The sequence below is a fragment of the Ambystoma mexicanum genome, chromosome 12 (genome assembly GCF_040938575.1).
Source record: "Ambystoma mexicanum isolate Mex_15411 chromosome 12, UKY_AmexF1_1, whole genome shotgun sequence".
NCBI classification, from domain to species: domain Eukaryota; kingdom Metazoa; phylum Chordata; class Amphibia; order Caudata; family Ambystomatidae; genus Ambystoma; species Ambystoma mexicanum.
In genome coordinates, this window is record NC_090936.1 from 963,851,936 (window position 1) to 963,876,922 (window position 24,987).

General features: G+C 47.7%; 1 protein-coding gene across 4 annotated transcripts in view; it reads right to left on the bottom strand.

Moving 5' to 3' along the window:
• The window catches only part of LOC138514136 (zinc finger protein 420-like), a 1,401,466-nt gene that overhangs the window by 1,222,324 nt on the left and 154,155 nt on the right, over nucleotides 1-24,987 (bottom strand). For all 4 annotated transcript variants that reach the window (XM_069629436.1, XM_069629435.1, XM_069629434.1 and 1 more), the window contains exon 5: nucleotides 24,085-24,177. In XM_069629436.1, the coding sequence (XP_069485537.1) occupies nucleotides 24,085-24,177 (93 nt within the window). The remainder of the gene's footprint in view (nucleotides 1-24,084; nucleotides 24,178-24,987) is intronic.

Consider the following 24,987-nt stretch of genomic DNA (forward strand, 5'->3'; position numbering starts at 1 on the left):
TTAAATCCCAACCGGGCACCAGGAAAGGTGACGGAGGAAACACATTAGTGAGCCCTTTCAGAAACTGAAATTAAAGGGATTTTCAAGTAGGAACACTCTTCAGACGAGCGCTTAAAGATGGACAGAGCCACCAGGCAACCTTTAATGGTACCAACTTGCAAGCCCCTGTGGGCCAAAGAAAGTAAAAAGGACAGAACCATGGGGATGTCACATGCAAAAGGATCCACATTCTGAACTCTGCACCAGTCGCAGAATTTACGCCAACGGCAACGGTACAGAGACTTTGTTGCTGGCCTTCGGGCCGAGAGCAACACCTCCATCACATCTTCAGGGAGGTCCCAATCCTTATACCTCAACCTTTCAGAAGCCAAGCGTGAAGGTTGAGGGATCTGACCTCTGGATGGAGAACCTGACCCCCCTCCCGTGAGAGCAGATCGTCTCGGTAGGGAAGACGACGTGGAGGACAGATGGACAAGTCGAGAAGGTCCGGGTACCACGTCCTCCGAGCCCACGCCGGAACAATGAGGATCATCTGGGAACCGAACTTCCGTAACCTCCGCAGCACTTGCGGGATGACAGGGACTGGAGGAAACGCGTACAGCAGCGGGAATGACCACTCCACCACGAACACGTCTCCTAAGGCTCCTTTTGGAGGAAATTCCTGCGAGCAGAACCTCTCGCACTTCCGGTTGACACTGGAGGCGAAGAGATCCACTTGAGGGGTCCCCCAAAGGGCGAAGATCTCCAGGAGAATCTCCTGAGCCAACTCCCACTCGTGAGAGATCGTGCTCTGCCTGCACAGAGCGTCCGCCGTCACGTTTTCGTCTCCGGCCAGATGAACTGCCGAGATCGAAACTTCCTGCTGGATGGCCTAGAACTCGAGCTGCATCGCCTCCCTGCACAGAGGAAGTGACCCTGTCCCCCCCTTTTTGTTGAGGTAGTGCATGGCCACTGTGTTGTTCGTCAGGATCAGGACACTCTTTCCTCGCACAGTCGGCAGAAAAGCCTTCAGGGCTAGCCTGACGGCCCTCAGCTCCAACAGATTGATATGGAGTCTGGACTCCGACGGAGACCAACGACCGCTGACTGTCAGCCCGTTGGCATGAGCTCCCCATCCCGTGAGGGATGCATCCGTCACGATCGTCACCTTCGGCCAGGGAAGCCAAAATGGAGCCCCCTTCATCAAGTTGCCTTCGACGGCCCACCACAGAAGGTCCCGGGCGACCGAGGGCGGCACCTGAACCGGGTCTGACATCCTGCCGGAAGATTGCGACCATTGCATCTTGAGTGCCGACTGCAAAGATCCCATCCGCAGGCGAGCCTCTGGCACCAGAAGAATGCAGGATGCCATGAGGCCGAGCAACCTCAAGAACTCGAACGCTGGGAGCGTCTGGGCATGCTGAAACTTGTGCACCATCTGCTGAATGTGAAGAGCCCTCACCTGGGGAGGAAAACACTGCCCCAGGGAAGTGTCGAGCACTGCTCCGATGTACTGGAGCCACTGTGTTGGCGTCAAATGGGACTTCTTTAAATTGAGGGAGAAGCCCAGCCTGTGAAGGGAGTGGCAGGTGACGGACAGATGATTCAGGACTTGCTCGGGAGAGCGCCCCCTGATCAACCAATCGTCCAGGTAGGGGTAGACATGAATCCCCCCTTGCCCGAGATGCGCTGCCACCACCATGAGCTTGGTGAAAACCCTCGGGGCGGAGGTCAATCCGAACGGCAGGACCCGAAACTGAAAGTGCGAGTCGCCAACCGCGAACCTCAGGTACTTCTTGTGCTTGGGATGGATCGGCACATGGAAGTAAGCATCCTTGAGGTCGAGAGACACCAACCAGTCCTGAAGCTGAAGCGCCTGGAGGACTTGAGAGAGAGTAACCATCTTGAACTTGTCCTTCCTGAGGAGTTTGTTCAAACAGCGCAAGTCCATGATGGGTCTCAATGCCCCGTCTTTCTTCGAAATCAAAAAATAAGGGGAATACCATCCCTTGTTCCTCTCTGCTACAGGCACCAGTTCTATGGCGCCTTTCTCCAGCAGGGCTTGAATTTCCTGCGCAAGGAGCGGATCCGGACTCTGCAAAGAGGTTCCCCGGTGGATTGTCGCAAGGCCTGTGCCGAAAGGGAAGACAGTAGCCGTGGGTTATGATCTCCAGAACCCACACATCTGAAGTAATGGCACGCCACTCTACAAGATGCTGCGCCAGCCTTCCCCCAACCGGCGAACCATGGGACATGGCCTCATGACGGAGTGGTAGCGGCTGCGGCGTTACCTGAGGGCAAAGAGGCAACTGCCAGAGGGGCCTTGGCACCACGGGTACATTGTCGTCCACCTCTGGTACCCCTGCGTTGGCCTCTTTGACTGCCAGCTCCTCTCGCTTTACTGAAGGACTAGTAATAGCGAAAGGAACCACCCCTCCATTGCTGTCCCCTAGGACGAAAAGGCAGAGGTTGGCGAACTGCAGCGCCCAACAACTTCGCTGCAGCTTTTGAGGTCTGCAACCTCTCAAGGCTCTCGTCAGCCTTACTGCCAAAAAGGTGTTCACCGTCAAAGGGCATGTTGAGGAGCCGGGACTGCACATCAGGAGCAAACCCCGGCTTCCGCAACCACGCAAACCTGCGTATCACGGTGCTCGCCGCCATGGACCTGCTGACGCATTCAGCCATGTCCAAACCCGACTGAACGGACTCACACATGGCATCCTTACCATCCTGGAACATAGCAAGGAAACCATCCCGTTTGTCCCCTTCGGGAATATGTTCCGCCGCTAACGCAACACAGTTCCACAGAGTGTGTGTGAAACGAGACAAGGCACAAATGGAGTTGGCCGGCTGAAGCGCCATACCACCAGAAGAAAACACTTTCTTCGCCCAGCCATCAAAACGTTTGTCGTCCCTATCATGAGGGATGGTAGGGTACGACGCCTGCCTTGCCGGGGCCGTGGCCGCCTGCACCACCAAACTCTCCGGAGTGGGGTGCCTGGTCAAGTAGCAGGGGTCGCTACTGGCTGGACGGTATTTTCGCGACAAGGACCTGCCCACCGCCGGGAGACTCTCCGGAGCAGTCCAAGCCGCTGCCACCCTTCTCTGTAGAGCCATATGAAACGGCAGCACCGGGTCAGTTGGGGGACCAACATCAAGGATGTCCGTGAGATCATCCTGCACAAACTCCCCTGGGGGAGCAGACCATCCCAAGTACTCGGAAACCCTAGCCATAAGGTGCCGGTACGAGGAATCGGCATGAGAGCCAGGCTCAGGCCTACAAAACTCCACCTCCGGAGAGGTGTCCAGTCCACTGGCATCATGCAGTGACTGCCTCAAATCGTCAAACTGACTATGGCCCGAGCCAATTTCATCTGGAACCTGACTAGGAACCAGGCCATCAGAATCCTCATCTGCCTCCGAAATATATTCCAGGTGGCGAAAAGAAGGCACCCGAGAGTGCTTGCTCTTAACCAGAGCCTTCCTAGGGGGTTCCCCCGTGCCACGGGGTACCTCCGACACCCCGGGCTCGAAAGGCGTTGAGCGAATCGGCGCCGGCGTCGAGAGAACAGGCATCGGCGCCGAGAGGATTGGCGTTGACGTCAGATGCAGCGCCGCCAGCATCGACGGCGTCGACACAGTCCTCGAAGCTGGAGCTCCGAGCGTGTCCTTCGACGACCTGAGCGTCAACGGCTTCGACGACTTCCTCGGAGCCGGAGCCTCGAGAAAGCCTGTCGACGCCCTCGACGCCTCAGACGTCGATGTCGTCCTCGAAGACATCACAGGTGCACACGGTCTCGAACGCGTCAAGGACCGGGACCTGGAACGGGTATGTCGAGAACGAGTCCCCTTGTCCGAATGGGACCTCTCCCGTGACTCGTGCCGACCACTCTTGCGAGCAGTGTCTCTCGACCTCTCACGACCGACCCCACTCGGGGGCACGGACGGCTTAGTACCCTGCGACTCGAGAATCGCCAGCATTTTCTTCCCGAAGGAAGCCCATTCCTCCGGCGTCACACGGCTGGAGGGGTAAGCGACGTGCCGGGCAGAGTCCTCAGAAGAGGACCTGGAAGACGACCGCTGTCGGCGCTTCCGAGAATGCCTCGAAGAGGCCGAGGAGTGGCGAGACCGACTCCTAGAAGGAGACCCACGAGACTTCCGACGATGACGTGGAGAGTCTCCCCTCGAATCATCCGTCGAAAGCCCCGCAGACTTAGACTTCCGGGGATTAGACACCCGACCTACCGACAACTTCTTCTTACATTCACGTAAGACTTTGGACGTGAGCGACTGGCAGTCGATACAGTCATCCGTGTCGTGGGCCTCCCCGAGGCACTAGAGGCAGGCGTCGTGCGAGTCCGTCACCGACATCTTGGACCCACACTCCCCGCACTTCTTGAAGCCCGGACGCGGGGTCGAAGACGAAGTAGAAGACATCTTCACACGAAGGAGATTCTCACAAAAACGAACAGGTTCGAAGAACCGAGAAGACCAGAACTCCAAAGAGTCGAGGCGTTAACCGAGATACACGAAGCAACACGTTCGCGGAAAAAACGGAACTGAGGCTTTAGGCGTTGTGCGTCCTACTTATCACATCGGATGACGTCAGAGGAGGTCCTCGACGACGGCGCATCGACGCAGGAAAAAGTTTCCGAAGCAGCACAGCTGTGGTGATTACATGTCATAGATATGGAATACGTCGGAGGACCCAATCCCCTCGAAACAAAGAGCCAAGAGATGCACAATTCTCCTGACATGAGATGTCGGCTGGGGGAAACTTGGACCAAGCATTGGCAAGAGCCAAGACAGACTGAGAGAACAGTTGACAGACAGAGCTTGAACAAACTCACATATACGGGATGTGTTAGGCTCACCTGGCTCCCACAGAGGCGTCGATCTGGACTGGACTGCTGCGGCCTCCACCAATGTGACGCGTAGGGCCGAGATGACGGACTGGACTGGCCCATCTAGCTTCGTTTGCTTGGCCCGTAGGAATATTCTTCTGCAAGGGGAGAAAGGGAATTAACCACCCGTGGAGTTGAGCGTAAATCCCCCCACCCCGCTGTTCTCCCCACTGATCACCTTGGATGTTCCCTCTTATAGTCTCACCTGATGATTTGAAAAGATGAGCTCTCCATCCTTCATTGAGCGCAGGGGCGCGTAGATAACCAGTTGCTTCACTGGCTCAAAGGAATTGGTGAGTTCCAGGACAATATGGACTCCGATATTCCCGGCAAGACGCCGTAAGTATGTAGTTCGTAAGAGTTCAAATGCCTGACTTTCACTCTTGTCCGATCCCTTGCAGGTTGCAGCTTGACCCTACTGAAGAGTTCCTCGTGGCAACCGGTAATGTTCTGGTAAGGATTTGTATTATCCAACACAGTTCGATAAAATAGTGTCCATATGTAACCTGTTGCTTTCTCCCTTTTGAGGCGCTGAGAGAAAGTATGAAGTCTCGGGGAATAATGCCTCCGGCGGTAAAATCAGGTAAGTCTTTTGTGGTGAGGAGGGTTCCCCTTGTTAGTCCCTTGTTTCACCTTGCTGTCCTTTTGTTTCCCCTTAGGGGCCGGGGTTTGGCTAGGATGCAGTGGAAGCTGTGCCGACCCGTGAAGAAGAATAGTACCCCTGGTGGTAAAATCAGGTAAGTCTATGGGGGGTATTCCTCTGAGTATTCCCTTGGCTCACCTTGCTGTTCTCGTCTTCTCCTTAGGTGCCGGAGTGCGGAGGTAACATGCAGGAGGATGCAGTGAAATGTGAAGATGCTGAGAAGGCCGGTGAGTTCAGCGCGGCGCTGTAGCAGGCGAGGCGACGCGCATAAAATAACTTCTTTCTTCCAGCTCGAAGGCGCGATGGATCGCAAATTCAGCTAAGGATCAAAGGTATTGCTCTTGTTCTAACCTTTTCTCCTTCTTTCTCCCTTTTTCGAGGAGCTCCAAACTCGAGGCTGGCGTGGCAGAAGACTGGATGCAGACTTGCAGGCATGGTGAGCGTTACGCTGCTGGATGCAGAATAACGAAAAGCATGTGCTGCTCTTCGGGCGTGGTTTAAACAGCCTCCAAAGAATCCAAAGAAGTCCTAGGTAAGTATTCCTCACCAGCCCCACCCGAGTAAAAAAAATAGTCCCTAGGTAAAATAGTCCCTTCCAAGCCTCGTTTGGCTTGGAGCTCTTGCAGCATGGTCTGTATCAGGTAAGTTTTAATCTATGAGCCTGGTGCCTATGGCGCCAGGACTGACTCTCCATATGAGCCTGGCGCCAGGACTGCACCCAAATAGCCCCTGGCGGGGGTTGTTGGGCTTGCTTGGGGTAACTTGATGCCTGCTCCCGGGGTTGCTGGACTTGGTCTGGGTTCCCGGGGGTAGGCATCATGACAGGATGTCAGTATGGGGGAGCTTGGCACAAGTAACAACTGAATTCCCCAAAGTGGTGTTATTGAAGAAGTACAATTGTGTGATCCTTAAGAGAAATATGAATGTTGCAGAGACACCTGATAAGATTATCAGGTCATGAACCGTTTTGGAAAGAGATACCTGGCAGAAGAGTACAACAGTGGTGATGTGATCCAAAAGGGGAGATATTCCTGGCAGGAGAGTAAATTAGGACATCAAGAGTTTTCAGTTGAGAAGTTTCCTGGCAGGAGAGTGTACCAGGAAACTCACTTTGAACTTGAATGTTAAAAAGAGACTTGGTGATATTAAGTTGTTGTTTCGATTGAACACTTTGTCAACCAGAAACATTGATAAGAGTTGCCTTTTGCCACACTTGCATGACTATTGGAGAAAATACATTTATTTAGCCATCCTGAAAAGTGTGAAATACTTTCCTTTGCCATATTCCAACCAGTATCATGGAACAGACATTCTGTTTTGCCATTCTGAAATACTAGGAAAGACTTCCTCTTTGCCATATTCCAGTATTGTGTAAGTAACATTTGTTTTCCCATCCCGAGGAAAGTAGTTATGTAAAAGACATGTGTGTTGCCTTCAAGAGTCTGGTCTTGACACAGGGCATTGTGAACACCCCCTGGACACAAGGATTATTTTTGCTGAAGTTATATGTTAGGGATTTTGCATATTTCTGTTGATTTGAACTTTTAAACATTTACCTTGCACTTTTTGCTTGTATATATTAGTGTGAGGGTCAGAGTTAGTTTGGACCCAAGGTCAGCCTGCTTTAGTTTTAGTTTCATAGAAAGGGACATTCACGTTAGGATAGGGAAAGTTAGGCCTTTATCCAAACCCCTATCTGTTAATAAAATGGGTAATGTTGAGAATATTTCCACTTTGTGTCAGCCTCTCAATTCTGACCCCTCAAACATAGGCCAGTCAAACCTCGCCTGCTTTTTACACGATATGGTACTCTAATTGGCATTACGTCGTAAAATGCAAACGTGCGTAAGACTATAAAAAGAAAACACTATGAAAGTATCTGCTACCACCAGCCCATGCTGGACAAATCTTGCAAGTAACCACAAAGTTACCAAAAACAAAGTTACAGGTACACAAAGTTTCCCTACCGCACTTCACAAAAGGTGAAGTGTGCAGGAATAATAAAAAGAGAACTTTACTATAGAGAACAGAGTTCTCCTGCACTGATAATCATAGAGACTGATCAGTGCCCCCAAAACAGATTAGTTTAGCAAGGTAAGAGTAAACACGCTTCACATACCTCCACAAATCAGGGAAGATTCAAAACAATAGCAAAAAGTAGTGCCTCTTGTTGATTTCTAAGGAGGGAAAGCAGCAAAAAGAAAGATCTTTCCTAAAAACGAAATATACGGTAGATAAATAACCACTGCCACTAAGCCATCTTTGACACATCATAAAAGTAACAGAAATGTTTCTAAAAGAAAAAGGAGAGATAAAGTAGTCTCTGTCGCACTTCACTGGAAGGTGATGTGTGCAGCATAAAACAAAGAATCTCACAAAGGGAGATAAGAGTCCAACTGCCCTGCAGTCATTGGTACTGACCAGTGTCCCAAAATAGATTTGCTAAGCAAAGGAAGTAAATCAAAAAGGCCTTACTTAACGCCAAAGGTCCAGACAGGACCCACATCATAGCAACAAGTTGGGGGGTTCTATAGACGTCAATGGAAGGAAAGCTGCAAAAAGAAATTATTTTCTAACAAGTGGTCACAAAGGGAAATGTGTCATCTGTGTATTTTTGAATTGCAATTGTGATGAATCTGATGATGTCATCACTCCTTTCCCAGAGTTAACCTCCACCTATGTGGCCAGGGAACAGCAGCCGCTATATGATCCTGAGGGTGGCTATATGAGGGAGGACCACATGGGGTGAGGTGACCCTCTGGGAGATAAGATGACATAACTGGGGAATGTCACATGCCCCACTCTCCCCATTCCTTTCCAGGGATTATTCCTCTATTCCTATACCTTAATGGCATATTGTCACACTCTTCCCCAACCTCTTGGTAGATCTACTTTGGTTACTTCCCAAACTCCCATTAGGGATAATATAGTGACAGCTTGGATGGGGAAGAGGCAGGCAGCAGTGAGGATCACTCCCAATAAAGTTCAGTATCCACTTCCTCAACACCATTCAAGAAATGGTCCCATAACCACTGACACAAGAAAGAACAGAGTAATAAAGATCACAAGGACCGGGCGACCAACAAATCTGTCTAGTTGTTGGAAAAGGTATAATAGAGCCAGGAAGTTTAAATACAAGCCGGCTGCAACCAACGAAGAGAAGGAGAGGAGAGAGCTGCACACGCTGGTCGGCCTCACGACTCGTAAAGAAGCCGAAGAAACACCACGTTGAGGGGGAAACACATCAGCAGGCGACTTGAAGGAAAACCTCAATCGATGAAGGAGAAGCCAAGGTGCAAGCGGTTCACCGCTCGAGGGAAGAAAAGAGGGAATTGCGCAATGAGAAAGGAGGTACAGTGAAAGTGCAACGCTTAACGGGACACACATGTATCCAATATGCTGGAACAGATGGAAGCGAAGAAACGATGGAGGCAACCGGTAAGCCCAGAGAAGACAAGTGGGTTACCGGGTTGCTAGCAAGCGTATGCCACTCCGTAGGAATAAGACAGTGAAAATAGCCAAAGTGAGTGGAAGCCAGAAATAACTGGTAAACCCAAAGAACACAAGGGGGTTACCGGATGGTCTAACAGAGTGTGTCGCTTCATAAGAGAGCGGTGAGACCAAAAGTGAAGCCATTGAAGTGAGAGTTTTTGTAGAGAAATTTATAAATGGGTTGTTGAAACCTCACTGTAAAGAGAAATTGTTGTGTATAAAAGGTCCTGGCAGGAAAGTATACCAGGTGAAGACAAATATGAGTGCATATTGTAATGTGTCTCAAGGAAGGATCATGCCCTTGAGAGAATCAACTATTGTGTTAACTGTGGAGTGAAGGGTCTCAAGGAAGTCCAAGCTCTTGAGCCTGTGAACTGTTATAAAAGTGTACAAAGGAAAGGAGAGTCCTTAGGAAGAAATATACCCTTAGGATTCTGAAGAGAAAGCCTGTGGAAGGGAGCAATTTCCTGTCTTGATGCCTACCTCCAAGGAGCCAGGTCCGACCCAGCAACCCCAGAGGCAGGCATCATTTCCCGCGGGGGAGCGCCAGCGGGCCCAAGCTGGGGCCCTTTGGACGCAGTCCTGGCGCCTTAGGCGCCAGGCTCATGTTGGACCTCTGTCCTGGCGCCTTAGGCGCCAGGCTCATAAAGCTAGACATGTGTTCAAGTGTTTTAATGTGCACTTACCTGATACAGACCATGCTGCCACATCCAGGCCCTCTTGAGGCCTGAATAGGAACTACTTTACCTGTGGGACTACTTTCCACCCGGGTGTGGTCGGGGAAGGATACATACCTGATCAGAGGAAGGATACACACTTGGAACTTCTTCCAAAGCTATTTAAACCACACCCGATCAGCAACTCACGCTTCGCGTTGTTCTGCTCCTCGCAGCTGGACGCTCACCTTGTCAGCTCCTGCATCTGGACTTCAGCCACGCCTGTCAGCATCCTGGGTCACCTGCAAAGGGAGACAAGAGACCTACCAGCTAATCTGCACCACAGAGACATCACTGACGATCCTGAAAGGGAAGACATTATTTTTAAAAGCATTTCGTTACAATCGCTGCAGCGCTGCATTTCACTCACCTTTCCTGGGTTCCTCCATCTTCAGCAGCGATCATCCGGATACACAGCCACTTCCCAGAGCCTAGAGAAAAAGACAAGAATAAGAGGTAAGAGAAGGAAGGGAATAGGAAAAGCTCAGTTTCCTTCTAAGACTTACCTGTTGGGTCATTCCCATTTCATTTCGGGTCTTGCTGCTTCCAAGCAGGACCCCGGCCCCTATGGGGAAAAAAGTCAAAGACATTAGATGAGCGAATGCAAAAACATTACCTGAGCGCTCATCTAGGACTTACCAGATCTTTACTGGAACTGCACGTTTCACTTCGGGTCGGCGCCATATCTCCGGCATTCCGAACCCCAGCCCCTATGGGGAAAAGACATCTACATCAGCGCTTTGTTGCAAGAAGTCTCCAAAGGAATCTTCATTCATCACCTGAAAAAAGACAACAAACATTATTATTTAAAGCTTGAACTTATGAACTTGCAACAGAACTTTTACAGTGCCTTACCAGTATAATCAAGCTTACCTGAACTCCCATCCAACCTCAATCCAGTGAAGTAACTGGGTTCAACGCGCCCCTGCGTCAGAAGCAGGATGGAGAGCTCGTCCTTTTAGACCCTAAGGGGAATATTACTGCGAGCCGGAGAAGCCAGAGTAGAGGGCCCTTCCTGTTCATCTTCAGAGTCCTGCACTTCACCATTGAAGAAGCATCAGCACTCGAAGCCAGACCTGCGCCTCCGTGGGAATCAGGTGAGCGTTACAGAACGCGAAGCCTACCCACAATTTCCCACCCGGGCGCTATGGAGACTTCCGAGACTGACCAGCTGGCCCAGCTTTTGGGGGAATTACAGGCAGAGGTGCACTCAGCCCGCCAGGAGACTAACGCTCTCAAAAGAGAACTGATCTTATCTAAGGAAAGAACTGATGACCTAGCCAAAAGGTTATTACAGGCCCAGGCAGGGCACACTCCTTTACCTAATTCCGGAGACATTTCCACATCAATGGGTTTGAGTAACCCGGTACAAATTAATCTACCTGGACACATGCCTTTGGCCCCGCCTGAACGTTTTGCGGGGGATCCCAAGAAATATGCCGTCTTTATGAACCAATGTCGTTTACACTTTCTATGCAGACCCGGAGCCTTCCCTAACGACCAGACCAAGGTAGCCTTTATACTATGTTACCTCAGTGGCAGTGCTGCCGATTGGTCTATTCCATTGGTAAATCAGGATGATCCCATTCTCCAGGATTTTCAGGGCTTCCAGGCCAGCATGGAAAGATTGTTCGCTCGACACTCTCAAGGACAGGCCCTTGATAACGAACTGCTATCCTTACGACAAGGTAATCAGGATCTTCTGTTCTACATAGCCACCTTTAACAGACTGGTTGTGGAAACTGGATGGCCAGAAAACAAAAGGATCACATTGTTTCATCGAGGCCTGCGCGGAGAGCTTAAGGATGTTCTAGCTCAGATAGTAAACCCACGCCAGGTCTGCGCAGACTACATTGACTTGGTGGTTCAACTTGATCACAGACTTCAAAATAGAAAAGCAGATCGGTTCAAGTATGAAAACCGAGCACCGATCAAAACCCACGCTACCTCCAAGAGTACCGACGTATCTGAACCTATGCAAATCAGTGGTGTTAAAGGACCATTAACGCAGAAAGAACGAGAGAGAAGGCGGCAAATGCAACCTTGTCTGTATTGCGGGACTTCCGGTCACTTTCTTTGAAATTGTCCAGTTAAACCACTTAAGAAGGTGGTTGGAGCTACTGATAACGAATTAGTGACACCTGATTCGGGAAACAACCTAGCCCGGCAAGCGTAGGGGTCCGCTTGCCGAGCTTGAAAACTAACTCTTTGACCTTGCATTTCGTCATGTCAATGGTGCTCGTGGACCCAAAACAGCCTCAGCAATTGCATGCTATAAAAGCATACATCGACAGTTGAGCTATTGGAAATTACATAGACCGTGAATTGGCTTCCAGGATTAAGCTTCCTCTCCGCCCGAAAGTAACCCAAGATGTCATTACTACAGTAGATGGAACCGAAATAGCCTCAGGGCCTGTAACGCATTCCTCTGTTGAAGTGACACTGGTGGGTCAGGATGGACATCGGGAAGCTATCGTGTTTGATGTGATCAAGGCCCCACAATTTCAAGTAATTCTTGGAATTCCTTGGTTAGAAACACACAATCCCAGAATTGACTGGCGAGCAAAGAAGATAAGTTTTCCTGATTGTGAACCAACTTGTTATCCAAATCCAGCTATGGGTCTAGCCACAGCAACTTCCACCCTGTACAGCTACCGTCAGAATACCAAGAATTCCAAGACATTTTTCAGAAAGATCAGGCTAACACGTTACCTCCCCATCGGTCTTATGATTGCCAGATCGATCTGGTACCCAATGCTCAACTACCGTGTAGTAGGATTTATGCTCTTACGGAACCTGAGCACCTGCATTTGCGTCAGTATTTAGATCAGTACCTAGCCAATGGTTTTATTCGCCCGTCCAAGTCTCCTGTCTCTTCAGCTCTGTTCTTCGTGCCAAAAAAAGAAGGCGACCTTAGAACGTGTATAGACTATCGCGCCCTAAGTCAAATAACGATCGTTATCCTCTGCCCTTGATCCCGGAGCTTATCGACCAGGTGAAAGACGCTTGTGTGTACACCAAGTTAGATCTCCGAGGAGCTTATCACCTGGTGCGCATAAAAGAAGGCGACGAATGGAAGACTGCATTCCGCACCAAATTTGGGCTCTTCGAATATCAGGTGATGCCCTTCGGTTTGTGCAATGCACCTGCCGCCTTTCAGTACTTTATGAATGATGTTCTTCTGGAACTTATCGATGTCTGCGTCATTGTTTACATTAACGACATCCTGGTGAACTCTTCTTCAGAATCTGATCACAGAAAACATGTTAGGGCAGTTCTTGAGAAACTGCGCCAGCACAGACTATTTGCAAAACTCGAAAAATGCGTTTTTCATACCACAGAAGTTGAATTTCTCGGATTCATCCTGACACCTCAAGGAGTCCGAATGGACTCGCGAAAGGTGGACGCCATCCTCAAATGGCCATCTCCAAGCTCGGTGAAGGGAGTTCAGAGCATGCTCGGCTTTGCCAATTTCTATCGAAGATTCATCCCGGAATTTTCCCGAACAGTCCAACCCATCACCGCTCTCCTAAAGAAAAACAAACGCTTCGAATGGACTCTTGAGGCCGAACAAGCCTTCCAGGACCTGAAAACCAAATTCACCTCTGCACCTGTATTGAAGCACCCGCACCCAGATCTCCCGTACATAGTGGAAACCGATGCTTCCAGTTCGGCCATGGGAGCTGTCCTGTCGCAAAGAGACCCAAAAACTAACCAACTACACCCAGTGGCCTTTTGGTCCAGAAAATGTTCTCCTCCTGAAATCAACTACGCAATTACCGATAAAGAGTTACTGGCCATCAAATCTGCTTTCAAGACTTGGCGTCACTACCTTCTCGGGGCAAGACACACCATCACCGTAATTACGGACCACAGAAACTTACAGTATTTAAAGACGGCCAAAGCTCAATCTTCACGACAACTCCGATGGGCTCTATTCTTTGCGGAATTTGATTTTGTAATTACCTATCGCCCTGGCTGCAAGAATGGAAAAGCGGACACCTTATCCCGGATTGGCATGGAAGAACCTAATTCGAGCTTAGAACCTGTGCCCATCATACCTGAGCAAAGAATCTTAGGCTTAACTTCATTGCAATCTATTGAGGATATCCAAACGCAAGTAAAACAACTTCTAGACTCTTCAAGCTTACTGGAATGGAGTCAAAAGGGGCCTCATTACACCGTTAAGGATGACTTGCCCTACTTCCAGGAGCGGTTGTTTCTGCCAAGTAAAGAATTGCAAGAACTTGTTATTGCCCATCATCATGAATCTTTAATGGAAGGACACCCTGGTATCGCTAAAACGGAGGAAAAAATCAAACGCCACTTCTGGTGGCCTTCTTGGAGAAAAGACAAAGTCTTTTGTACTGCCTTGTGGAATTTGCGCCCAAAACAAGGCTCAAAAGAAAAGGCCAGCCGGCCTACTTCAACCCTTGGATATTCCACCGGCACCATGGCACACCCTGTCAATGGACTTTATAACAGATCTGCCTCCTTGTGCTGGTTACAACACAATCCTTGTAATTGTGGACCTATTCTCCAAAATGGCCCACTTTATCCCTTTAAAGGGTTTGCCTTCAGCTTCCACCTTGGCCAAGGAATTCCTGGAGAATATAGTTCGCATACATGGTTTCCCTTCCATTTTAGTCTCGGATCGTGGAAGTCAATTTATCTCACATTTTTGGAAGAAGTGTTGCCAACTAGCACAAATAGATGTGCGGTTATCCACCAGCCACCACCCCCAGACCGACGGACAAACCGAGAGAACCAATCAGACTCTCGAGCAATATCTTCGGTGCATGTTACACCAATCCGAGTTAAATTGGAAAGACATCCTTCGGATCGCAGAATATGCATACAACAATTCAGTGCATTCTGGAACCGGACAAACCCCCTTTTATACTTTGTATGGTCACCATCCTCGGACCTCTGATCTAGATCCACCTCTGACCCTGGAAATGCCCGCAGTAAATCATCTGCATTCCACAATAACCCGAGCCTTCAAAGAAGCTGCAACTCATTTACAGCAAGCCAAGAAAAAGTATAAAGAAAACGCTGATTTGCACCGAAGTAAAACTCCTCCTTACCAAGTAGAAGACCAGGTATGGCTAGCAACTAAACATTTACCCCTCAAGGGCCCGCGAACCTTCAATCCCAGATTCATAGGACCTTATCCCATCAAAGCTATAATCAACCCAGTGGCCTTTAAACTGGATCTACCGTCCAACATGCGTATTCATCCAGTTTTTCATGCATCACTTTTGAAGCCAGTACAACCAGGAACCCGATTGTCCAAGCCTCCAGATCCAGTTCAAATTGAAGGGGAATTAGAATTCGAAGTTAAAGACATTTTAGACTCCAAGGTGGTAAAGTCGAAACTCTTCTATCTTGTTGACTGACAGGGATATGGACCTAAGGAGAGATCATGGGAGCCTAGTAACCATGTCCACGCACCTCGATTAGTACAAAGGTTTCACCTGAGATTTCCGAACAAGCCCAAACCCCCGGAGGGAAGAACCTTGGGAGGGGCCTTGGGGGGGGGGGGTACTGTCATGATGCCTACCTCCAAGGAGCTAGGTCCGACCCAGCAACCCCAGAGGCAGGCATCATTTCCCCCAGGAGAGTGCCAGCGGGCCCAAGCTGGGGCCCTTTGGACGCAGTCCTGGCGCCTTAGGCGCCAGGCTCATGTTGGACCTCTGTCCTGCTAGACATGTGTTCAAGTGTTTTAATGTGCACTTACCTGATGCAGACCATGCTGCCACATCCAGGCCCTCTTGAGGCCTGAATAGGAACTACTTTACCTGTGGGACTACTTTCCACCCGGGTGTGGTCGGGGAAGGATACATACCTGATTAGAGGAAGGATACACACTTGGAACGTCTCCCAAAGCTATTTAAACCACACCCGATCAGCAACTCACGCTTCGCGTTGTTCTGCTCCTCGCAGCTGGACGCTCACCGTGTCAGCTCCTGCATCTGGACTTCAGCCACGCCTGTCAGCATCCTGGGTCACCTGCAAAGGGAGACAAGAGACCTACCAGCTAATCTGCACCACAGAGACATCACCGACGATCCTGAAAGGGAAGACATCATTTTTAAAAGCATTTCGTTACGATCGCTGCAGCGCTGCATTTCACTCACCTTTCCTGGGTTCCGCCATCTTCAGCAGCGATCATCCGGATACACAGCCACTTCCCAGAGCCTAGAGAAAAAGACAAGAATAAGAGGTGAGAGAAGGAAGGGAATAGGAAAAGCTCAGTTTCCTTCTAAGACTTACCTGTTGGGTCATTCCCCTTTCATTTTGGGTCTTGCTGCTTCCAAGCAGGACCCCGGCCCCTATGGGGAAAAAAGTCAAAGACATGAGATGAGCGAATGCAAAAACATTACCTGAGCGCTCATCTAGGACTTACCAGATCTTTACTGGAACTGCACGTTTCACTTCGGGTCGGCGCCATATCTCCGGCATTCCGAACCCCGGCCCCTATGGGGAAAAGACATCTACATCAGCGCTTTGTTGCAAGAAGTCTCCAAAGGAATCTTCATTCATCACCTGAAAAAAGACAACGAACATTATTATTTATAGCTTGAACTTTTGAACTTGCAACAGAACTTTTACAGCGCCTTACCAGTATAATCAAGCTTACCTGAACTCCCATCCAACCTCAATCCAGTGAAGTAACTGGGTTCAACGCGCCCCTGCGTCAGAAGCAGGATGGAGAGCTCGTCCTTTTAGACCCTAAGGGGAATATTCCTGCGAGCCGGAGAAGCCAGAGTAGAGGGCCCTTCCTGTCCATCTTCAGAGTCCTGCGCTTCACCATTGAAGAAGCATCAGCACTCGAAGCCAGACCTGCGCCTCCGTGGGAATCAGGTGAGCGTTACATTTCCCCAAAAGAAGTGAACACACCGAAGGGGAGAGAGTAATCCTCTTGGAAACTGGATTATTCTTTTTTTTGTTTTACTTGTTGCTTGGGTACAAGGAATCTGGGGAAATGAGCCATTCCCTGGAACTGTGAACATTGTCTATTTTGGAAACCTTTTCATTGGATTTCAACTTTTGCGTTGAACTTGATCATCAGAGCACTTTGGGAAATCAATAGACAATACCCTTTACACCTCGGAGTTATTTTAGAGTGTGAGGGCCAGAATAGGATTACGGACACAGGACATACTTTTATTTGCAAACACAAAACTTGTTGTTCCAAGGAGATGCGCTGTCACATCGGTTTAGTTAATGAAATAGGTACAAAACTCAAATTATACAGTCTGTGTTTTAAATCACAGTTGTGTTGCAATTTTGCCCAAACTTTGCCAACACGTGTTTCGACATCCTTAGGTCTTTTTCAAGGCAAAACTTGGTTGATAAACAATGTAATGGATATATATCACGCATTGATTACAACAATGATCAAATAAAAAACCAAACACACAGTGGTATTGTATTACAGAGGAAAAGGGAAGAGGGAATAAGGACCCATATTCCAAACATCATGATGTTCATATCAATAGTAGTAAAACCAATTACGAAAAAAGAATTTGTATAGTAATGGAAGAAGAGAGAAACAAAACAGAAACAACCATATGGGTTCCAAGAGACAAAAAGAAGAAAAGTGGAAAAAGAGAAAACAACCAAAAAACAACCAAAAACCTGATTAGTTATGCATCTAACAGTACTAATAGCATTCTCATTGCAAAATAGAATAGCAAACACCAAATCGACAACAATACAGTGCTTAATAGTGCAGGGATAACTTATTTGAGAGGCGTCAAGCCAAATCAGATGAAATTCTAATTTGCAAAAACAGTAGAAAGACCCAAAATAACAAACATTTTGAACCGTATTGTCACAAACACTATTCATGTCGTATAGGTCATTGTCAGTTCTCAATGCTAGCAAAGCTCGTGAAAATTGAAAATAGCTAGTTGTGCTGTTGAAACCTCTCAAATGGTTGAGGGTTTACAGAAACTATGTTCACTTGGTAGCACACACAGCAACCCCCTTAGAGTGTGCCTGGTCTGAAGTGCTCATACGAATCACCATTTCAGCATGCATTGTATTGTTGCTTATAACCCGCTTTGGTGTGGGAGGTATGGGAAAAAATACAAAATAAAAATATATATAGGTTCAAACATACCAATCGTATTAGTTATTACAATCGCCTGATCCCATATATCACTGGTTTCGTTAAACTATTAGCAAGAGGTTGTATCTCTCATGTGGAGATTCCCCGAGTGTAAGGAGAGTGAGAATACAATTGATAAATGGCAATGCAGGGTACATTTTTGCATACTGTGCCCTAAATCTTGTGATTCGTGTTAAATACCTTGATGGGAACAAAAAAGGTATCCTCCTAAGCGGAGCTCCTATGCTGGTTAATCTTCATACGGAATTACTGCTTTTATTTGGACATCTTGACACAGGACAGACCCATTCGTTTTGGTTGAGGTAGGGAAATTCCCCCTACATTAGGGATAGTGAGGCATTTTCCAACCCCCTATTTGTTTTAATGTATGTTTGTGGCCACAAACATCTCTCCTCTGTGTCCGCGTCTCATTCCTTGCTCCTCACACAATGTAGGAAATATTCTTATTTGATAAGAATATTTCTCCTTTTGTGTTTTCTCCCACCACCGCCTTCCAATGCTTGTGCTGTTAGTGCTTTTAAATATGATAAGCGCAGGTTCTTTTTTACACTTTTGTGAGAAAAAAACTCACTAGCTAAAGATAACGGCTGTACAAAATTGCAGACAGATAATTGGAACTCGGATGTTTCAATGGGACTCATTGGGAGTTTGGCGATATACAGTAATAGTGGCAGAATTACTGCCACTTTTAGCACACTGCTGAATAAGGAGTTGGTGTCAATTCCGCTGGCAGAATTAGCCCCAGTGGAGTTACCCCAACTTCTGGTGGAATTAGCCCTGGCACCAATTCTTACGACAGAATTACTGTCAAGAATGAAAACTGTTTTTCTGCCTTATCACAACTCAAAATACCACAAAAAATGGGTGGTAATTCCATCAAAGACAAGGTGCAGTTAACTCCACCTAAAAGGTGAAGGTAAAGGCATACAGGTGATGGAAAACAAGTCGCGGGTGCACCCAATCCACTCTGAAAGACTGCAAAATGCCTGCACCTGACACAAACACACTTTCCAACACCATGCCACCACTAGCTGTTGCTAACTGGCACATGCAGCCCCTCCAGCTCCACATTTAGCTGCAAAGGCAGGAACAGCAGCACAAGACACGGAGAGCGGGTGCTGGAGATGCCATGCAAGGTGCGTGCACATTCCCTTTGTCAGGCCCTGGACATTAACTGATATCCTGCTTATTACCCTGTGCCAGCTGAACAGGGAGACTATTGTACAGCAACTCTCCCTGAACGGTGACGACATACAGAGCATGATTAACATAAGAACTGCCTTAACCCGGCTGCTGAAGCTTGTGTCGGCCCTTCATTTCCTTGTAACTGGGACCTACTAGTACACATTTTCATATGTGCTTGTGCTGGAAACACTCATGTGCCATTCCTCCCAGCACATCTCCCTGCCCACCACCCCGGCAAAGATAAATGCCACAAAGGTATGATTGTACGCAGCAGCCCACCCGTCTAATGTAATTGCCGCTCTAGACTGCGCCATGTGGCTGGCCCCAGACATCCAAAGAGGTATACCGCAACAGGAAGCAGTGTCACTCCATGAATGCCCAGGTCACCTGTTATGAGGCCCACGTGATCACACTGCTGTTCCCGCTTCCCTGCTTCCACACACAATGTTATGGTTGTGTGGAACGCCCCACTGCCAGCATACAGGGAGTAGCAAGAGAGGCTAATAGACATAAATACTGGGTGAGTACAAGTGCCATCACACAAACTGATCTTGCAGCACGAGCGAAATGCTATGTGAAAAAGGGGGTTGGGGGGTTGCCTTTACCACAAATGATCAATGCAAGCCCTGTCAAGGCCCTGTGTATTTTTACACTGATAATTTAATTTACACTCTAATTTTAAGAACAGTGTGTAAAAAGATGACTATGCAAAGTCTAGTTTACATCCATTCAACCTTGCAGTCAATGTGGTACTATAAATGTTCACAGCAAGCAGAGTCTTTGCTCAAGGGTGAGTGATTGGCATAACACCAATCACTGGTGTTCTAGCCTCTCAAATCTTCAAGACTACAATTAAAACATCCAAACTCCAGGAAGTGCAAGCGCTGTTCAAAAACAAATGAAAGTTACATTGGTAATTGAAATGGAACTCAGCAAAATCTGCCCGTGTGATAATCCAGATAGGTATTTAACTTTATGTAGAGCTTCATGCATGGTTTGTCCAACATCTAGGCACTGTGATTATTATACCTCAGTCGATACTCAGTTAACCGACCTCTGAAGGATGTTAGCCAATAAGATAGCTCAGCCAGTTGAGCACTCATTGCTGCAATCTGTGTGTGATCTGTAGGTTGCAGGTTCGAATCCCGGCAAGTCCAACTCAGCCTTTCATCCTTTCGAGGTCGATAAAGGCGTACCGACTTTGGTTTGGTGATAATTGTGATAAATGTTCTATGTACAGAGCTTTGCCAAAAGCACTATATAAATAACCATTTGACCATTAGATTAGATATAGAATTTTGCATGGAGTCCTTGCCTGTCTGCACTGTTCTATCATACCATTGGCATTGGTAGTAATAGCTCCAGGAAATTAGTACTTTCATTAAACATCAAAAGACAATTCTGCTATCGAACCTCAAAACACACAATACAATTCATGTTTGCTTTACTATGTAATTGGCTAGGTTTTTGTGATTTCAACATTTAAATATATACAGGAGAGATCAAATAGCCAGACCATAGAGAAATAATGAAAGGTGTATTCTGTCACAATGCAGAAAGCTGCCGTATGGTAAGGATTTCCATACAGTTTGTGCATGTGTCGCTGGATGTCACATACATTTTACTCTCTTGCAAAGGAGACAAGTCATTTTACACTCTTAAAATCACATTTACTCTCAAAGTTTAAAAACGGAGTACAATACTCCCACCTCAAAATCTTATCTGGAGCACTGGTCACAGCTCAAACTGCACAAAGACAATGCAACACTGGCAGAAATGAATGCCATGTAACCTGCTAACCATATATATGAGACCATAATGGAAGGAATACAAACACTGCAAACATGCACAAGAACAACAAATCACTAATCGGGGCAAATGCATGATAGCAACGTACAGGCCCAACACAGGCAACATGCACTCTGCAATGCCAATCAAAGACCATGAGAGTGATGACTGCTGGTTGTGAGATGTGTACACGATAATACATATGTTCCCCCATAGTGAATGGCTCTGCATCCAATAACTGGGATGGGCAACCATGTTGTACGACAATACATGCACAGAGTGTATATCAATATGCCTTTAGAAAAGGCAATACACCCACAATGCACTGGGACCGACAGCTGTGACTTTTACCCTTGCAGGTGACTCTGGATATCCCCATCTACAGTGGCTAGTGATACCTGTGCGCAATCCACGTACGCCACAGGAGGTGGCCTATAACGAGGCACACGTCACGACCAGGCTCTGCATAGAGTGGACCTCTGGACTACTGAAGGGCAATTTTCAGGGTCTACATAGGACCGGAGGGGTCATGCTGCACAGACCAGTGAAGGTTTGACAAAAAATTGTTGCCTGTGCCATGCTACACAACATCTGCCTCAGGCGAAATTTCTCCCCCTCCCCCCCCCCCCAACTGATGAGGAAATGCCTCCCCCACAAGACGTTGACTCACTACCTGCAGGTGTAGTGCTGCCACACAGTCAGTGAGTGGGAGGAAGGGATCGATCTCCCCCCTCCCCCTCCCCCTCTCCCTCTCCCTCTCCCCTTCCCCCTACCCCTCCCCCTACCCCTCCCCCTCCCTGTTGCCGCTCCATGGCACCCAGCCTTCTCCATATAGCATTAATTGCATGCTGTACAATGGGCTGTGGGCTATGGGGAGGGCTGGGGCTGAAGCAGGAGACCCGAAACCCCTCTGTGCTCCATGGTGTGGTCCACTGGCATCAGTGTCACACTCTGATTCCAGGACACGCTGCACAGGTGCATGGTCATCTTGCTCAGGTGACAAAGGGGTGTCATGGGGCAGATAGGTGGGTGGGGGTGCAGATTGTTGTGCACCAGTGGCAGCATATAGCTCCTCAGACACAACCACAGGGACCAGTTGGCATGGCGATGCAGTGCCCTGGTGCCTCGCTCCTGCCCTTTCGCCTCTGTTTCCCATTGCTGGCCGATGGAGGGGTGGAGGTTGTTGTGGTCGCAGCGGTGGCCCTGCCATGGGACATAGATGGGGTTGCATCCTCCTCCTGATTGAACTGTGAACGTGTTGGGTGGACCATAATTATAATTGTTCTTTTATAACACATTTAACACCAGTGAGTGGTTTCCACGCACGGGATCAGGATTCAAACCTGTGTTGCGCTGCGTTGTCTTGCTTTCAAGAAAAACGCATTGCCTCTGACCTATTCTCCCTGATGTAAGTCATCATACATACTTGTACGTGGGCTTACAAGTCACTCCTGCTAAATGGTAGAAGGTAATCCCACACACATGGTCTGATGTGCAGGGTCGATTATAGACCAATGCATATGTCTAATGCAAGTTTGGGGAAGTGTCTGCATGGGCTCTTTGCCTGTTGGGCTGGCGATGTGGACTATACATGTGGTTGAGCTTAGGGTTAACTTTGGCACTTGGCCTTTCCCAGTACACATGGGGGCTGTTATGGGTGCATGGGCTCACATGCAAATTCCTACTACAGTACATCGGTATGTGCACAATGACCACCTTCCGTTACATACGCATGAGGTGGAAATGCCTTTGGGTGCATTGGCATGTGGTTGCACATTCCACTGTCCATTGAGCCCATCTATGCTGAGGGGCACATGCATGGGATTGTCATTTGGCCAGTGCATTGTCATGGGGGGGCAGTCATACTCATCAGCTTCACTTTGGCTGCTGGCTCCAACCTCGGCACTACCAACACCCTCGGTCACCTCCATATGGAGGATGTTACTTGCCTTCTCCTCCCACTGGGTCAGGACAAGGGGGTCCACAGTGCCAGCTCCTGTGACAGATGTCTCTCGCAAGCGTTTTGACAGGAGGCTACAGACCCTGCCCTTGAGGTGAGGCTACCTCTTACGGCAGCCCTCCCTGTCCTCCCGTGGGACTGTGCCCACTGCTGTACCTTATCTCAGAGTCTGGCCATGACGGCAGCCTTCATTTGCCCCCGATGTCTTCCTGTACCTAGAGCCATATAGCCCTTCAAGAGGGGTCACTTCCTCATCAATGAAGATCTGCAGCTCTGCCGCGTGGAATTGTGCTTGGGAAACTCCATATCTGCCACCTTCCCTTTGCCTTTGTCCTGTGGCATATTCCGTCTTCATTCTGGGTTTGGATGGTAACTGGAAATGGGGACTTCAGAGTGGATGAGATGTTTAAAGGTGACCACTGCCGTGCTTCGCCGCACTTACAATTTGCAACACAGGTTTACCGTACATTTTGCACAATAGAGTGGTATGGACAAATAAGACTCCAGCAATGATATGATCAAAATATAATGAACACAAACTAATGTTAATTTTTGCAGTCTAATTTTCGTTTATATTTTGTCTTTCTTTCCCTTTTATTATATGTTTTATTTGTTTTTCCTGTTTTCCATATTGAAAATATAAATCTTAAAATGTAACTAATGGATTGATTCAAATATGATTAATTCAATGTTGTGATTCTTGTATGTGGGTAGAAGGTGTATAGAGGATGAAACGTGTTGGTGAAAAGAAACAAATACAAAAAAGAAGGAATAAATAATACAATATGTACATGAGACATAAGATTCTCTCTTTTTGATTGTGGTCAATGGACAATGTTTACTAAGAATTACAATCAGGGACGTTATTGAAATGATAATACAACTTGAAAAGCTCATTAAAACCAGAGAAGCTCAAGTGATTTGCTATTTCAGTTCGATTAGAAGTGCATTCCATGTGTCAAATTAAATAGAGTACTGATGTGAAACATTGTATTGTATCCATTGAAATTCTGAAAGGTTCAGCACACATTCCTGTTGAAAACACTCCACCCAGCCCCTCTTTAAATCCATTAGTTAAGTGCAGTGAAGTTAACCCATCAGTATATATAACCCTGATTCACAGGACTATTTCCACCAAGTAACCACAGTCCTTGTTCACAGAACTACACAGCCTCCCCCCACTGCATCAGATAAGTAGAATGCAGGTCTCCAGCAATGGGCATTTAGGAACTTCAGATACAGAAACTACATTACTTACAGTGCATCAATTCACTTACCGCTTCCTCAAATTCCTGTTGATGCTTTTCTAAATATGCCATCTGCTCTTCTGAGACATGGACTACTGTTGCAACAGTTGAGGTAAAGGACACCTTAAATTATAGAAAGTCCACCTGAGCTTTTATTATGTATCATAAGGTAAACAGCAGATTAAAACACATTAGAAAATACAGTCCAAAACAAGACACCATACAGTTAAATACAACAACAAACACTTCCAAAGAACAATGCAGATCAGGGCACAGTACAACAACCTTGACCATATATCCTTTCTTTTGTGCTTCACTATGTGTCCCTCAGACTGCTCTCACCTCAGAAGAAGAGGGATAGTTTGATCTGCTTAACCAGTGTGCCTTATTTGAGATGATTACTTTGAAAACCAGGTTTGAACCACCAAAGTTTGAAATTAAATCTGAAAATCCAAGCTCAACAAGCATTGGCAATCTTATGAGTAGGCTTGGGGAATGCACTTGCCAGGCCAAGCCGTAATGGTATTAACTGGCCATTAACAGTAGCAGGTGGAAAATGGTGCATCCAATAGCAGTGCCTGGCAAATGTCTAATACTTACACAAAAGACAAAACTGTTGGCTTTGCCAATGCTTGTTTTTAAACAGGCCTTCCGTTAAGGACACACAAGGTGCTTATAAATAGAGTGGCTGGAGGCAGACCTGTTTAAGAGTAGCAGGTTTAATACTCCAATAAAGTTATTAACTCTCATAAGACTGCTTTGAGAAAACACTGGAAGGTACTTCCGAGTGCAACGTTTGATGGGAAGGCTTGATTAAAGCGAGCTCCAAGAGTTCCCATGAGGAGGTATTTTGGGAAGGGAGTGTCAGGAACGGAGTGGTAATGGCCCTAGGGATTAGCATGGCCATGGACAGTCAATGGGTCGGCACATAAC